Below are 18658 nucleotides of genomic sequence, written 5' to 3' on the forward strand. Positions count from 1 at the left end.
TAAGAAAAATATAATTGTCCTCATCTAATATGTTATTATATTGATAAAAAGAATTTTGTTTTAAACAAAAGACAATGGTCACGATCTAACATGTTATGGTATTCGTCAAAAATGTTTTTCTTCCAGTTAAAAGAACATGTGACCATGTGACCTAAAATGTTTTGATCTATATGAAAAAACTTTTTTCGTCGTCGAAACAGAACGCCACTTGAGAAAAGAAAACACAAAATAAAGTTTTATTTATTTATAAAATAATTCATTGTTTATTTGTAATTATAATGTCGTGTAAGCAAACATCACATGATTTTACACACTCTATTTTGGTTCAATTTCAACAATAAGTAATCATTCCATATTTACGTCGTGTCCATCAAATGTACAAACGCTGGCATCATGTCACTGCAAATAAAAATAAATTATACCATAAAAAACATGCAGAACGAAAAACAGGTACATTTTTATACCCTCCACCATAGGATGGGGGTATATTAACTTTGTCATTCCGTTTGTAACACATCGAAATATTGCTCTAAGACCCCATAAAGTATATATATTCTGGGTCGTGGTGAAATTCTGAGTCGATCTGAGCGTGTCCGTCCGTCCGTCCGTCCGTCCGTCCGTCTGTTGAAATCACGCTAACTTCCGAAACGAAACAAGCTATCGACTTGAAACCTGGCACAAGTAGTTGTTATTGATGTAGGTTGGATGGTATTGCAAATGGGCCATATCGGTCCACTTTTACGTATAGCCCCCATATAAACGGACCCCAAATTTGGCTTGCGATTTCTCTAAGAGAAGCAAATTTCATCCAATCCGGCTGAAATTTGGTACATGGTGTTAGTATATGGTCTCTAACAACCATGCAAAAATTGGTCCATATCGGTCCACTTTTACGTATAGCCCCCATATAAACGGACCCCAAATTTGGCTTGCGATTTCTCTAAGAGAAGCAAATTTCATCCAATCCGGCTGAAATTTGGTACATGGTGTTAGTATATGGTCTCTAACAACCATGAAAAATTGGTCCACATCGGTCCATAATTATATATAGCCCCCATATAAACCGATCCCCCGATTTGGCTTGCGGAGCCTCTAAGAAACGAAAATTTCATCCGAAACGGCTGAAATTTGGTACATGGTGTTGGTGTATGTTCTCTAATGCCCATGCAAAAATTGGTCCATATCGGCCCATAATTATATATAGCCCCCATATAAATCGATTCCCAGATTTGACCTCCGGAGCCTCTTAGAGGAGCAAAATTCATCCGATCCGGTTGAAATTTGGTATGTGGTGTTAGTATATGGTCTCTAACGACCATGCAATAATTGGTCCATAATTATATATAGCCCCCATATAAATCGATCCCCAGATTTGACCTCCGGAGCCTCTTAGAGGAGCAAAATTCATCCGATCCGGTTGAAATTTGGAACGTGGTGTTAGTATATGGTCTCTTACAACCATGCCCAAATTGGTCCATATAGGTCTATAGTTATATATAGCCGATCCCCAGTCACACAAAAATTGGTCCATATCGGTTCATAATCATGGTTGCCACTCGAGCCAAAAATAATCTACCAAAATTTTATTTCTATAGAAAATGTTTTCAAAATTTTAATTCTATAGAGAATGTTGTCAAAATTTTAATTCTATTAAAAAATTTGTCAACATTTTATTTCTATTGAAAATTTTGTCAAAATGTTATTTCTATAGAAAATGTTGTCAAAATGTTATTTCTTTAGAAAATTTTGTCAAATTTGTATTTCTATAGAAAATTTTGTCAAATTTTTATTTCTATAGAAAATGTTGACAAAATTTTATTTCTATAGAAAATTTTGTTAAAATTTTATTTCTATAGAAAATTTTGTCCAAATTTTACTTCTATAGAAAAGGTTGTCAAAATTTTATTTTGTCAAAATTTTATTTCTATATAAATTTTTCTCAGAATTTTATTTCTATAGAAAATTTTGTCAAACATTATTATATACGTATTTAATCGGCCTTTTTTAGTTTAATATATGTGGTATATATTAAACTACTACCTTGCAATTTAAAAGACGGTGTTAGGAAGTTTTAATATACCTTGCAAGTGATACCGCAACCCAAGTAATTCGATTGTGGATGACAGTCTTCAGTAGAAGTACATAAGCTTCGACCTAGCCGAACTTACGGCCGTATATACTTGTTTTCAATTGCACTTTCCTTTCTTGTGTTCACATAATACCACGTGCCACTTCTGAATAAATAAATTAACACAAAACGCAGTAATTCCGCATTCTCCATCCATTCCAAGCAACAATCAACACGCGTCTGACGCGCAAAATGAAAATCGTGTGTACCTACTCGATGTTTTTATAAAATTCTTTTCGCTGCAAAAAAATTAAAAAATTAAATGGTCACGAAAAAATGTACATGGTGTTTATGGCCATGTAATGGTTCAAGAAATGTATATACCTAACCTATAAAAATACTTTTTTCCCTGCAAAAAAAAGTCGAAAAATTTAATGGTCAGGTACATGATTTTCCTGACCATGTAATAGTCTCAAATTCTATCATTTAAATAGTAGAACATGTTTGCGGCATTTGAGAACCATTTAAATGCTTATTGCCAGCATAACTTTTTCTCTGCTCGAAAATTATTTTTACAAAGACAAAATACATGGTTTTTGCGACATTTATATGTTCTAGATAAGCATTAAATGGATGCGGCAACCATGTCCAAACATGTTTTTTCTGTGCGTGTGGGAGCTATATCTAAATCTGAACCGATTCCAAAATCAATAGGGTTCTATTCTGATCCAAAACAGGAACTTGTGCCAAATTTGAAGGCGATTGGACTTAAACTGGGACCTAGACTTTGATCACAAAAATGTGTTCACAGACAGACGTACGGACGGATCAAATTGATCAAATTGTCAAATCATTTTGAAAATATTCAGTAATAAGTCTTTTGAAACGGAAAGCATTGGTGGTAATTTACGGTTTATTTGGAAGTCTGTTCCAGAGATGTATGACCCATATGCGCTTGTGTCATTCTGATACCAATGTTCGATATCTTAAATATGAATAATCTTTTACCATCTGTTAGACCTGGTAAAAAGTAACCTCTCAAATAGGTTTATTGGTAACTTTAGGTTTATTGCTTTGTCTAATCAAATAAGTACCCTTGTCTGAAGTAAGTTGAAATAAGTACTGTATTCGCCTGGAAATATGATCATATCTTCTGATACCATAGACATATCTACAGATATTATTAAACATAAGTTCAATTTTTCTGGACGGCTACTGAGTATCCATGTTATTTTAAAATTTCTCGAATTAACCGCGCGTAGAACACTAAATTAAAATGGTCTCAGTGTTGAGTTTGTCTGGACGCTAACAAATGAGGTAAACCTAGAACCCATACATCCTATTCTCTCATCTGCACGCTCACAAAAAATCGCTTCTGTAACATATACTCCCAAACATATTTTGCTTCAAGCATATATATTTTTGGGTATTGCCCAAACATTTATATGTTTGATCTCTTCCAATATATAATATGTTTGAAAGCATATTGGTCTAAACAATATATGTTTGGGTAGTCTAAGTTTCAAACATTTTGTATTTTTGCATCCAAATTCAATAATGTTGTCTTCCAAAAAACAATATGTTATTATGTGAAAATATAATATGTTTGGAAGCATTTTGCACCCAAAAATATTATATGATTAAAAAAATTCTCCCAAACAATATTGTGCTCAAAATTTTATTTATTTATTTATATATTTACAATCATAATGAATTATGAAAATAAACAGGTAATATAGGTGCTAACAACATAGGTTTTCGAACTGAATGCTCAAAATTTTGTTTCTGCCTAATTATATATTCCCCCACATCTTTCTCACTTCCACGAGATTTTTTAGTTATTAGCACCTTTTTCTGTAATACAAACATTTTAGAAGAAATTATTCAATTTTATGATTTTTTTATTTTAATTTTACTTTTGCCGGACGGGGATTCGAACAGCGGACCACACAGTTTGTAAGGATCAAAGAAGTAGCTGATCAATTGCCCAAGGAAAAATAAAATGTTAATTTTGTAATAACAAGCAACAACCACCAACTTAATTCAATATCGCTCCCTGTTAAATGGCGCTCCAAGCTACTAAACACATATATGTTTATAGGCTATTTCTAAATTAATATATGTTTGCATCCAAGCATATTATATTTACAAACATTTTATGTCCCAAACATAATATGTTCTAACATATTAACATATATGTCCCAAACATGTTATGCTAGTTTATGAACATTATATGCTTGCACTCAAAAATATGGTGTTTAAAAATTTGTTTTCCAAACATATAATGTTTATAGCCAAACATATGAAAAACAGTCTTTTTCATCCGTGTGGGTGGTTAAAATTTCAAGGGCCGATGTTGATTTTGAATAAAACACAAACTATCTAGGAAATTATTGTAATTTTATTTTATTATGATATATTGGTATTACTCAATTATGTATGGAACAAAATATCGGCCAAATGGGCGCCGCGACCTCGGTGGCACACCTTCATCCGATGGTCCAAATTTTCGATGACGCTGAGGCATAATGGAGGTTCTATGCCGTTAATGTGCCGAATTATCTCATCCTTTAGCTCTTGAATTGTTGCTGGCTTATCGACGTACACCTTTTCTTTCAAATAACCCCAAGGAAAAAAGTCCAACGGTGTCAAATCACATGATCTTGGCGGCCAATTGACATCGCCATTACGTGAGATAACACGGCCATTGAGCAAACGGCCATTGTTGCGCAAAAGAGCCATTGTTTCGTTAGCTGTGTGGCAAGTGGCACCGTCCTGCTGAAACCACATATCGTCCACATCCATATCTTCCAATTCGGGCCATAAAAAGTTCGTTATCATCTCACGATAGCGAACACCATTCTCAGTAACTGCCTGACCGGCCTCATTTTGGAAAAAATACGGCCCGATGATGCCGCCAGCCCATAAACCGCACCAAACAGTCACTCTTTGTGGGTGCATTGGTTTTTCGACTATCAATCTTGAATTCTCATTCGCCCAAATGCGGCAATTCTGTTTATTGACGAATCCACTGAGGTGAAAATGTGCCTCATCACTGAAGATGATTTTCTTCGAAAATTGATCATCCACCGTTGCCCATTCACGACGTCCATGGTTCAAATTGAGTAAGTCTGAAATAGAGAAATGTCAAATAAAATTCGGAAAAAACTTGGCGTTTAGGTGTGGTTCACATTCAACATCGGCCCTTACAATTTATCTGCCAATACGAGGTAGTCATTTTATCGCCCGTTGTTGCCGTTTCTTCATAAATTCTATCGCTTCCGATCCGATTTAACTGATATTTCAACAATGGTAATTTGCGAGAATAAAGTATGCATCAGGCGTTCTAGTTCAGCTTATCAGACACTAGCTGCTCGGATGGACGAACGGACAGTTGATCAGCGTGAAAACTTAATTAAATATGAAACAAATATGCAATCAAATTTACCCAATTTTATACAGTTTATAGGTACATTTTATTAAAAATTAAATCTGAGCAAAAAATTCTCTGGCATTTATTTTCTAATCGATTTTGAGTGAATAAAACATTTGGGGGTTCATATTTTGCCCCCTTCTCTAAATGGCATGGCCCGAAAAGTTTTCTATTGAAAACCACTTCCCAAATAATTATCACTGACAAAGTGTAGTTTATTGTTATGTGATCCGATGAATGTCTGATTAATTGTAGCATAGTGTAACTTGCAGAAAATCACAATTCACTTTGAAATCGATACTTCATGTAGGGTGTCTGTTATACTAGCATTTATCACCATTGACCGTCACACCACCAAAGTCACTGAAATTATAGGCCAAGGCAAAAATTTCAAAGAAAATCAACAAAACGAAATGGGTCAAGACAAATTCAATTGTCATCATAGACTCTTGACGCTCGTTCGTTGTCTTCTCACGTAGATTAAAAACAAAAGCTGCAAATCAGCAAAACCTCATTTCTTGAGTAATACTTTGATGTTCGAAATATTTTTTTAACTTTTACTTTGAAAAATGAAATGTAAAACTTTTACACATAAAGTTCTTAAAATGCTATCCATAGATTTTGTTTTGTGTTAAATTTTGTTAAAAGAAAAAACTAAATGTCGAAAGGTTTGCCCAATTAACAAATATTATTAACTACAATAAATTCATAACAGGCAACATTTTCTGGTGAGTGAAAAATTGTGAAGAATTAAATTTGTTAACATTGAATATTTTCTGTATTTGTTATTAAGACTTCTCAAATTAGCTCACCAATTGAGATGAGCAATGCTATAATTTGAGTAAACAAAAATATTGTTTATTTCGAAAACAAATTTTTCGACAAGTTTTATTTACCCTAAACAAAAATACATAGTAGAACTAAGGCTTTTTTTACCGACAATTATTCCACTTTTCATCGAAAAAAGTCGAAGTTCACTTTTGCTGGACCAAAATCGACAATTCGACTTTTCATAAAGATCAAACTCGTCTAATGGTCTTTTAACGAAAAATCGGAAAGTCGACTGTTCCAAAAACGTTTGCAAAAATCTACTTTTTTAAATTTTGCAAATTTTGAAAAAAATATTACTTGGGAGAGTAACCCAGCAAAAAAGCGTCGCCAAAAAAGTAATGAAAATGTTCTTTTTGGATCAGGAAGTGGTGCAAAATTGACGCAGAAGCGATGAGTTTAGGGTTTGTCATAGGACGGAAGTCCTCCATTTCAACAGCAGTTGCACTGAATTTGCATCACTTCTTTAGGTGTGATCCGAACTCAATGTTTTGGATGTAAGTTAAACAAGTAAGGAAAGCCTAAAGTCGGGCGGGGCCGACTATATTATACCCTGCACCACTTTGTAGATCTAAATTTTCGATACCATAGCTCATCCGTCAAATGTGTTGGGGACTATATATAAAGGTTTGTCCCAAATACATACATTTAAATATCACTCGATCTGGACAGAATTTGATAGAATTCTAGAAAATCTATATCCTCAAAATTTAAGTCGGCTAATGCACTAAGGTGGAACACAATGTTAGTAAAATAAAATATGGGAAACATTTAAATCTGAAGCAATTTTAAGACGGACATGGCTATATCGACTCAGGAGCCCACCCTGAGCATTTGCCAAAGACACTATGTGTCTATCTCGTCACCTTCTGGGTGTTGCAAACATATGCACTAACTTATAATACACTGTTCCACAGTGTGGCGCAGAGTATAAAAACCCAGCAAAAAAATTTGGAAGTTCTTCCAAAGGCACAACTTTAAAAGCACTTCCAGAAGATGCACTCCCAATGATGTTCTTTATTTTAACTACCCAGGAAGTTCTTTTAATTCAATTTTTTATAACTTGGGTTTTTCATACTTTTAATGGGTAATTTTAACTTTTTATACCCTCCACCATAGGATGGGGGTATATTAACTTTGTCATTCCGTTTGTAACACATCGAAATACTGCTTTAAGACCCCATAAAGTATATATATTCTTGGTCGTGATGAAATTCTGAGTCGATCTGAGCATGTCCGTCCGTCCGTCCGTCTGTTGAAATCACGCTAACTTCCGAACGAAACAAGCTATCGACTTGAAACTTGGCACAAGTAGTTGTTATCGATGTAGGTCTGATGGTATTGCAAATGGGCCATATCAGTCCACTTTTACGTATAGCCCCCATATAAACGGACCCCCAAATTTGGCTTGCCGATCCTCTAAGAGAAGCTAATTTCATCCGATCCGGCTGAAATTTGGTACATGGTGTTGGCATATGGTCTCTAACAACCATGCAAAAATTGGTCCACATCGGTCCATAATTATATATAGCCCCCATATAAACCGATCCCCAGATTTGGCTTGCGGAGCCTCTAAGAGAAGCAAATTTCAACCGATCCGGCTGAAATTTGTGTTAATATATGGTCTCTAATAACCATGCAAAAATTGGTCCATATCGGTCCATAATTATATATATATCCCCCATCTAAACCGATCCCCAGATTTGACCTCCGGAGCCTCGTGGAGGAGCAAAATTCAACCGATTCGGTTGAAATTTGGTATGTGGTATTAATATATGGCCTCAAACACCCATGCAAAAATTGGTCGAAATCGGTCTATAATTATATATAGCCCCCATATAAACCGATCCCCAGATTTGACCTCCGGAGCCCCTTGGAAGAGCAAAATTCATGCGATTCGGTTTAAATTTGGTACGTGATGTTAGTACATGATATTTAGCAACCATGCCAAAAGTGGTCCATATCAGTCCATAATCATATATAGCCCCCATATATAAACCGATCCCGAGATTTGGTTTTGGTACCACTTGGAGGAGCAAACTTCATCCGAGTCAGTTGAAATTTGGTACATTGTGCTAGTATATGGCCGTTAACAACCATGCCTCACTCGGTCTATAGTTATATATAGCCCTCAGATAAATAGATCCCCAATCACACAAAAATTGGTATATATCTAGTTCATAACTGTATATAGCCCACATATAAGCGACCCCCATATTTCAATTCTGGCTCTCTGCGTATCGTGCAAAAGTCCATATTGATTCGTAATTATATGTAGACCTATACATAACTTTTTTGTCTAATATATAACACGTATGGACTATCTCACAATTTAGAAAACGATGTTAAGAAGTTTTAAGATACCACAACCCAATTAATTCGATTGTGGATGACAGTCTTTCGTAGAAGTTTCTACGCAATCCATGGTGGAGGGTACATAAGATTCGGCCTGGCCGAACTTACGGCCGTATATACTTGTTTTGTTTCAAATAGGTTAAAAACAGAGTAAGACTTCATAAAATGGTACAAATCATTTAAATTTTGTCGAAAAAAATGCTAAATCCAATCTGAAAAAATTATGTATTTTTGAAAATATTTGAGGTCAAGAATCCATTAAAAAATATAAGAAATTATAAAAATTATTTATTAGACAAAATATCACAGAATTTTTTAATTTACATCCAAACCATTGAATTCGGATCACACCTAAAGAAGTGATGCAAATTCAGTGCAACGGCTGTTGAAATGGAGGACTTCCGCCCTTTTGACAAGCCCATGTTAAATACATCGCTTCTGCGTCAATTTTGCACCACTTCCGGATCCGAAAAGAACAATTTCATTACTTTTTTGGCGACGCTTTTTTTTGCTGGGAAGTTAAAATTACCCATTAAAAGTATGAAAAACCCAAGTTATAAAAAATTTAATTAAAAGAACTTCCTGGGTAGTTAAAATAAAGAAAATCATTGGGAGTGCATCTTCTGGAAGTGCTTTTAAAGTTGTGTCTTTGGAAGAACTTCCAAATTTTTTTGCTGGGTAATAAATGAAATGAAAATTTAATTAATTAAAAAAAGTTTGATCAGTATCAGATATATTTAAATCCGAATCGATTTTTACTTAACTTTGACTGGGTTTACGCTTGGGTTTCATACGTTTAAAAATACTTTTTATAAGGGCCCTTACATGTTTACGATTTTATTACTACTTGAATAAAACTCTGAAAATAAGAAACTTTACAAAGAGAACACTCTTTTTAAACGAAATACTTTTCTTTATATTGACGCTCACTGTCTATATATAGGAGCTATATCTAAATCTGAACCAATGTGAATTACACACAGAAAAAAAGTCTGTTGTAAAACTGATGCTAAAATGAACTAATATTTATTGCAAACATTTTATTTTGTTTTAGTTCATTTTTAAAATTTTGTAACAAATTTTCCCCAGTCCAACGATTTTTTCTTTTCTTTTCTCAAAAATTTTATGAACTAAATGGCTAAATTTTAATCGCATACAAATTAGTTCAATTCTAACTAAAACCGAAGAAGTTTTTCGTACACTTCTCAAAAATAGTAAGAATGAACTACAGCGAGGTTAAAATGGGAATGATCTGGCGCTTAAGATTTTTTCTTTATTTTTAGTTCATTTTTTCTTTTTGAGGAAGTTGAATTTCGTAAATGGTAATTAAAAATTCAAAAATATCGGACAATTTTCGTTAGTTTAATGAATCTCAAAATTTGGAATACAATTTAGTTCAATTTTCGCACGAGATAGTTCATGTTACCCATAATGTAGTTTACTTTTTTCTGTGTAGGTAAAATACCAACCCTATTCTCTGTGCTCAATTTGGAGAAAATCGGAGTCAAATTTCGGTGAGATCTGTTGTCAAATATGAGATATTTCGCCACACTTGCCAAATTAGGCATACATTTATTTAATTAGGCATACATTATTTAAGAGCTATATTTAAATTAGAACCAATTTCGACCAAATTTTGGACATTTAGCAAAAATATCAACTCTACTCTTTCACAAAAATATCATATCAACTGGAAAAAACCCCCATCGAGATCGGGTGTATAATATGGAAATAAGAAATATCGCCAACATTTTTCCAATTAAAGTTTTAATTGAATTTTAGAAAATATTCAATTAAAATTTTAATTGGTTGAACAACATTTTTAATTGAAATAAAAATCAATCACAAAAATCAATTATATCACCTCATTTTTTAATTGGAACAATTAATTTTTTTAATTGACTTATCGATACTGTAATTTCTATGATTGAAGACATTTCAATTAAAACTTAGATGGATTAATTGATTTCGTGATTGAATGCAAAAAATATTTTTTTCTGTGATATTTGCCCAAATCGGCCATATGGGAGCTACATCTGAATATTAACCCATTTGTACCAAATGTGATACACATGGCTAACATTGAAAGACAGTTCGGTTTCGGTCATATGAATCTAAATCGGGCGAAAGGTATATATGTAAACTATTTATAGCTAAATCTGAACAGAGTATGACTAGCATGTCAATTTTACTATCTACTAGAGTGATCAGAAAACTGGTTTTTCTCGGTTCTAAAAAAACCGGAAAATTTTTCAAAATCGGTGGACGGTGTTTTAAAAATTAATTAACCGACATAACTGGTCCAACCGGGTTTTTCCCTAATGTAGCAAAAACGCTTAATTTAATATAAATAAAGGAAAAAATACTTCAATGTTTTAATGTAAAAATTAAATTCCTTAGCTGTAATTGCGGTAACAATATCGTAGATAAACATTAAAATGTTGGAAATCTTTTATTTTTATACCCACCACCATAGAATGGTGACGGGGATATAATAAGTTTGTCAATCCGTTTGTAACACATCGAAATATCGATTTCCGACTATATAAAGAATATATATTCTTGATCAGGGAGAAATTCTAAGACGATATAAGCATGTCCGTCTATTTGTGTGGCTGTCTGTCTGTCTGTTGTAATCACGCTACAGTCTTCAATAATGAAGCAATCGTGCTGAAATTTTGCACAAACTCGTCTTTTGTCTGCAGGCAGGTCAAGTTGGAAGATGGGCTATATCGACCCAGGTTTTGATATAGTCCCCATATAAACCGACCTCCAGATTTGGGGGTCTTGGGTTTAAAAAACCGTAGTTTTTATCCAATTCACCTGAAATGGGAAATTTAGAGGTATTTTAGGATCGTAAAGAGGTGTGCCAAAAATGGTTAGTATCGGTCGATGTTTTGGTATAGCCCCCATATAGACCGATCTCGCGACTTTACTTTTTGGGCTTACAGAAACCGTAAATTTTATCCAATTTGCCTGAAATTGGAAATCTAGAGGTACTTAAGGCCGAAAAAGAGGTGTGCCAAATATGGTGAGTATCGGTCCATGTTTGGATATAGCCCCCATATAGACCGATCTCCCGATTTTACTTCTTGGGCTTCTAGAATCAGTAGGTTTTATCCAATTAGCCTAAAATTGGAAATCTAGAGGTATTTTAGAACCATAAAGAGGTGTGTCAAAACTGGTGATTATTGGTCCATGTTTTGGTATAGCCCCCATATATACCGATCTCCCGATTTTACTTCTTTGGCTTATAAAAACCGTAGTTTTTATCCAATTTGCATAACATTTGAAGTCTATAGTTACCATAAAGAGGTGAGCCTAAAATTGGAAATCTAGAGGAATTGTAGGACCACAAACACATGTACCGCAAATGGTGACTATCGGTCAATGTTTTAGTATAGCCCCCATATAGACCGATCTCCCGATGTGATTCCTACACACCGTAGTTTTTATCCGATTTGTAAATATACTGGAATTTTATGTTAGACTCATGTTTTTATTTGGGATTTAGTTTTTATCGGTCCATCTGGTAAGGCCCATATAGACCGATTTGAGATCTTTAAGGTACAGATGGTGCACTAATCAAGAAAATTGCCTGAAACTGAATGAAAAATTTCCAGATTTTACTTCTCGTAATAATTTAAATAATTGGGATAAAAATCTACAGATTCAAATCAAGGCGTTATTTCATTATTTTCTTGCACACTTACAAAAGATGTCAATGATTCCTTTAAAACTCAATCAAAAATGGTTGTTATAAATTCAGAATCTGATATAGTCTTCATAGGTAAAATCTTTAAATTTATCTTCGAGAAGTGTTTGGGAGAATATCTGCCATCAAATCCCCCTGGCATTTCAAAGGAAACTATAAAATTTGATTCATGGTGGTGGGTATTTAAGATTCGGCCCGGCCGAACTTACTGCTGCGTATATTGTTTTTTTTTTTTTTTTTTGTTTTTTTTGGTTCCATTTGCTGTTTCGGTGTTTGAAAAGTCTCGACAACTAAACATGTTCTTGTACATATTGCATTTGGGGGCTATGTTGAAAGTGTTCAGAAACGAATTTAAAGTGCGCAGAAAACACATTGGGGATGTATTCTTATTTCAGTTTACATTGAAAATCAAATACCGAAAACCGGTTTTTATGATATTAAAAATATCAGTTATATGTTACCGGTGCACCGAAATGGGATTTTATACAAAACCGACAATCGGTACAAAACGAACGGTTTTCACCGACCGATTGTGATCACTCTACTATCTACTATCGAAATTAGGAAATTTGAACAAGATCGGCTGAAAAACACGTAAAATATGACAGATAATTCATAAATAAATATGGCATCTATATGTCTGAACCGATGTTTCCCAAATCAATTGGAATTGTCTTTGAGACGAAGTAAGACCCTATGCAAAATTCGGGCTTAAATTGCGAGATGTACTTTACATACAAAAATACATAAAAGATGGACAGACAGATGGAAAAGAGACAGACAGACAGACAGACGGACATCGCTATATCGACTCAGAATTTAATTCTAAGACGATCAGTGTACTGAACGATGGGTCTAAGACTGGTCCTTCTTGACGTTAAATACAAATGCACAAACTTATTATACACAGAAAAAAGTAACTCGTAATTTATGACAAATTTTGAACTTCAATTTAGTTAAGCGCATTTCTAGCCAGGTAGTTAAAATTTCAAAAATTTTATAAAAATCTCGTATAAATTATTATTTTTAACTTGCAGTTCAGCCGACTCTTTAAAATTAGTTAAATATTTTTACACGTATTACAAATTTTTTTCATACTAGTCAGTTCAATTTTATAAAACTAGATGATATTTTTCTTACATGGTAGTAAAACTGACCACGATTTGGCCCTTAAGACAGTTAAAATTTTTTTTTTTGCTATGGTTCACGAAATTTTTTGACCAAAGTGTTTTCTTTTAACGTTTTTTATAACGATTTGACGATTTTTATACCCACCACCATAGAATGGTGACGGGGGTATAATAAGTTTGTCATTCCGTTTGTAACACATCGAAATATCGATTTCCGACTATATAAAGTATATATATTCTTGATCAGGGAGAAATTCTAAGACGATATAATGATGTCCGTCTGTCTGTCTGTCTGTTGTAATCACGCTACAGTCTTCAATAATGAAGCAATCGTGCTGAAATTTTGCACAAACTCGTCTTTTGTCTGCAGGCAGGTCAAGTTCGAAGATGGGCTATATCGGTCCAGGTTTTGATATAGTCCCCATATAAACCGACCTCCCGATTTGGGATCTTGGGCTTATAGAAATCGTAGTTTTTATCCAATTTGCCTGAAATTTGAAATCTAGAGGTATTTTATGACCATAAAGAGGTGTGCCAAAACTGGTGAGTATCGGTCCATGTTTTGGTATAGCCCCCATATAGACCGATCTTCCGATTTTATTTCTTGGGCTTATAGAAACCGCAGTTTTGATTCAATTTACCTGAAATTGGAAATCTAGAGGTATTGTAGGACCACAAATACGTGTGCCAAAAATTGTGAGTATCGGTCCATATTTTGGTATAGCCCCCATATAGACCGATCTCCCGATTTTACTTCTTGGGCTTATAGAATCCGCAGTTTTTATTCAATTTACCTAAAATTGGAAATCGAGAGGTATTGTAGGACCACAAATACGTGTGCCAAAAATTGTGAGTATCGGTCCATGTTTTGGTATGGTCCCCATATTAAACGACCTCCCGATTTGGGGTCTTGGGCTTATAGAAACCGTAGTTTTTATCCAATTTGTCTGAAATTGGAAATCTAGAGGTATTTTAGGACAATAAAGAGGTGTGATGAAAATGGTGAGTATCGGTCCATATTTTGGTATAGCCCCCATATAGACCTATTTCCCGATTTAATTAGTGGGAGTTTTTATCCTATTTGCCTGAAATTGGAAATCTAGAGGTATTTTCGGGTCATAAGAGGTGTGCCGAAAACGGTGAGTATCGGTCCATATTTTAGTATAGCCCCCATAAGAACGATCTCCCGATTTAACCGTAGTTTTTATCTGATTTGCCTGAAATTGTAAATATTCTGGTATTTTAGGCTCACAAAAACGTGTATCGGATTAAGTTTTTATCGGTCCATTTGGTAATGCCTCCATATAGACCGACTTCACTTCTTGAGGGTGTAGAAGGCGAACTGATCATGAAAATTGCTTGAAACTCAATGTAAAATTTCCAGATTTTACTTCTACAGATTTAAGATTTCAAATCAAGACGTTATTTTATAATTTTCTTGCACACTTACAAGAGATGTTAATGATTCCTCTAAAACTCAAACAAACATGGTTCTTATAAATCCAGAATTGATATAGTCCTCATAGGTGAAATCTTTAAATTTATCTTCGGGAAGTGTCCTGAAGTCCTCAAGCCCTCCTGAAATTTCAAAGGAAACCCTAATATTTGGTTCATGGTGGTGGGTATTTAAGATTCGGCCCGGCCGAACTTACTGCTGTATATACTTGTTCAAAATAATGTAGTTATTTTTTATAAGTTGTAATGTAAACAAGCATCTTTTATCTCAATACTACGAGTATGATAATTATACCCTCCACCATAAGATGGGGGGTATATTAGCTTTGTCATTCCGTTTCTAACACATGGAAATATTGCTCTAAGACCCCATAAAGTATATATATTCTGGGTCGTGGTGAAATTCTGAGTCGACCTGAGCATGTCCATCCGTCTGTTGAAATCACGCTAACTTCCGAACGAAACAAGCTATCGACTTGAAACTTGGCACAAGTAGTTGTTATTGATGTAGGTCGGATGGTATTGCAAATGGGCTTTATCGGTCCACTTTTACGTATAGGCCCCATATAAACGGACCGCCAGATTTGGTTTGCGGAGCCTATAAGAGTAGCATATTTCATCCGATCTGGCTGAAATTTGGTACATCGTGTAAGTATATGGTCTTTAATAACCATGCAAAAATTGATCCATTTCGGTCTATAATTATATATAGCCCCCATATAAACCGATCCCCAGATTTGACCTCCGAAGCCTCTTAGAGGAGCAAAATTCATCCGATCCGGTTGAAATTTGGTACGTGGTGTTAGTATATGGTCTCTAACAACCATGCAAAAATTGGTTCATATCGGTCCATAATTATATATAGCCCCCATATAAACCGATCCACAGATTTGGTTTGCAGATCATCTAAGAGCAGCAAAATTCATCCGATACGGTTGAAATTTGGAACGTGGTGTTAGTATGTGGTATCCAACAAACACGCAAGAATTGGTCTATATCGGTCCATAATTATATATAGCCCCCATATAAATCGATCCCCTGATTTGACCTGCGGAACCTCTTGGAGGAGCAGCATTCATCCGATTCGGTTGAAATTTGGTACGTGGTGTTATATGGTCTCTATCAACCATGCTAAAATTGGTCCATATCGGTCCATAATTATATATAGCCCCCATATAAACCGTTTCCCAGATTGGATCCCCGGAGCCTCTTGGAGAAGCAAAATTCATCCGATCCGGTTGAAATTTGCAACGTGGTGTTAGTATATGGCCGCTAATAACCATGCCAAAATTGGTCCATATAGGTCTATAGTTATATATAACCGATCCCCAATCACACAAAAATTTGTCCATATCGGTTCATAATCATGATTGCCACTCGAGCCAAAAATAATCTACCAAAATTTTATTTCTATAGAAAATTTTTTCAAAATGTTATTTCTATAAAAAATTTTGTCAAAATTTTATTTCTGTAGAAAATTTTGTCAAATTTTATTTCTGTAGAAAATTTTGGCAAAATTTTATTTCTGTAGAGAATCTCAAAGTTTTAATTCTATTGAAATTTTTGTTAAATTTTTATTTCTATAGAAAATTTTGTCAAAGTTTTATTTCTATAGAAAATTTTGTCAAACTTAATTATATATGTATTTAATCGGGCTTTGTTAGTTTAATAACATATATACCACATATGGACTACCTTGCAATTTAGAAGACGGTGTTAGGAAGTTTTAAGATACCTTGTCATCGGCAAGTGATACCGCAACCCAAGTAATTCGATTGTGGATGACAGTCTTCAGTAGAAGTTTCTACGCAATCCATGGTGGAGGGTACATAAGCTTGGGCCTGGCCGAACTTACTGCCGTATATACTTGTTTTTATCTAGCCACATTAGTCTGCAATGTAGAAAGAAATTTCAAAGCAGTCAAAATAAATAAAACTAAACTTTGAAATTCCTTTGATATTTCAACAAGATATTCTTGTGTCCAAATACTATTTAGAGCTAAATAATTATGAATATTATGAAGCCAGTTTAGTTAAACTCACTTTATTCATCACAGATAAGCCAAGTTATGTATACAAATAGGAATAATAATAATAAAAATTATATATGAGCAAGTAATTAGGATTTAAATTCGCTTGAAGGATATGAACATTTTCTGTCAAGAACAAGTAAGTAAAGTCTAAAGTCGGCCGGGGCCGACTATATTATACCCTTCACCCCTATGTAGGCCAAAATTTGGGTTACCATCTCAACTACTTCACATTTGCTGGAAGCTAATAGATAAGCTAAGAGATAAGTTTTTTATACCCACCACCATAGAATGGTGATGGGGGTATAATAAGTTTGTCATTCCGTTTGTAACACATCGAAATATCGATTTCCGACTATATAAAGTATATATATTCTTGATCAGGGAGAAATTCTAAGGCGATATAACGATGTCCGTCTGTCCGTCTGTCTGTCTGTCTGTCTGTCTGTTGTAGTCACGCTACAGTCTTCAATAATGAAGCAATCGTGCTGAAATTTTGCACAAACTCGTCTTTTGTATGCAGGCAGGTCAAGTTCGAAGATGGGCTATATCGGTCCCGGTTTTGATATAGTCCCCATATAAACCGACCTCCCGATTTGGGGTCTTGGGCTTATAGAAATCGTAGTTTTTATCCAATTTGTCTGAAATTTGAAATCTAGAGGTATTTTATGACCATGAAGAGGTGTGCAAAAAATGGTGAGTATAGCCCCCATGTTTTGGTATAGCCCCCGTATAGACCAATCTCCCGATTTTACTTCTTGGGCTTATAGAAACCGCAGTTTTTATTCAATTTACATGAAATTGTAAATCTAGAGGTATTGTAGGACCACAAATACGTGTGCCAAAAATTTTGAGTATCGGTCAATGTTTTGGTATGGTCCCCATATAAAACGACCTCCCGATTTGGGGTCTTGGGCTTAAAGAAACCGTAGTTTTTATCCAATTTGTCTGAAATTGGAAATCTAGAGGTATTTTAGGACCATAAAGAGGTGTGCCGAAAATGGTGAGTATTGGTCCATATTTTGGTATAGCCCCCATATAGACCGATTTCGCGATTTTACTTCTTGGGCTTCTAGAATCCGAAGTTTTTACCCAATTTGCCTGAAATTGGAAATTTAGAGGTATTTTCGGGTGATAAAGAGGTGTGCCGAAAACGGTGAGTATCGGTCCATATTTTTAGTATAGCCCCCATAAGAACGATCCCCCGATTTAACTCCTTTGGTTTCTAGAAACCGTAGTTTTTATCTGATTTGCCTGAAATTGTAAATATTCTGGTATTTTAGGCTCACAAAAACGTGTATCGGATTAAGTTTTTATAGGTCCATTTGGTAATGCCTCCATATAGACCGACTTCACTTCTTGAGGGTGTAGAGGCGCACTGATCATGAAAATTGCTTGAAACTCAATGTAAAATTGCCAGATTTTACTTCTACAGATTTAAGATTTCAAATCAAGACGTTATTTCATCACTTTCTTGCACACTTACAAGAGATGTTAATGATTCCTCTAAAACTCAAACAAAAATGGTTCTTATAAATCCAGAATCTGATATTGTCCTCATAGGTGAAATCTTTAAATTTATCTTCGGGAAGTGTCCTCAAGTCCTCCTGAAATTTCAAAGGAAACCCTAATATTTGGTTCATGG

General features: G+C 34.6%; 1 protein-coding gene and 1 long non-coding RNA gene across 2 annotated transcripts; both read right to left on the minus strand.

Moving 5' to 3' along the window:
• Positions 1-234: 234 nt before the first annotated feature.
• LOC142232909 (uncharacterized) lies at positions 235-2307 on the minus strand. Its single transcript, XR_012721249.1, has 2 exons — positions 2081-2307; positions 235-399 (listed from the first exon to the last, which is right to left on the minus strand). It is a non-coding gene; the product is annotated as an uncharacterized LOC142232909 (long non-coding RNA).
• A 2144-nt stretch (positions 2308-4451) lies between these two features.
• LOC142234678 (uncharacterized) lies at positions 4452-5965 on the minus strand. The gene is made up of 2 exons (XM_075305858.1): positions 5279-5965; positions 4452-5199 (listed from the first exon to the last, which is right to left on the minus strand). Exons 1-2 carry the CDS (start codon positions 5304-5306, stop codon positions 4502-4504), a joined length of 726 nt encoding a protein of 241 aa, XP_075161973.1. The 5' UTR covers positions 5307-5965; the 3' UTR covers positions 4452-4501.
• Positions 5966-18658: the final 12693 nt, after the last annotated feature.

Source organism: Haematobia irritans, chromosome 4, assembly GCF_050003625.1.
Source record: "Haematobia irritans isolate KBUSLIRL chromosome 4, ASM5000362v1, whole genome shotgun sequence".
Lineage (NCBI taxonomy): Eukaryota > Metazoa > Arthropoda > Insecta > Diptera > Muscidae > Haematobia > Haematobia irritans.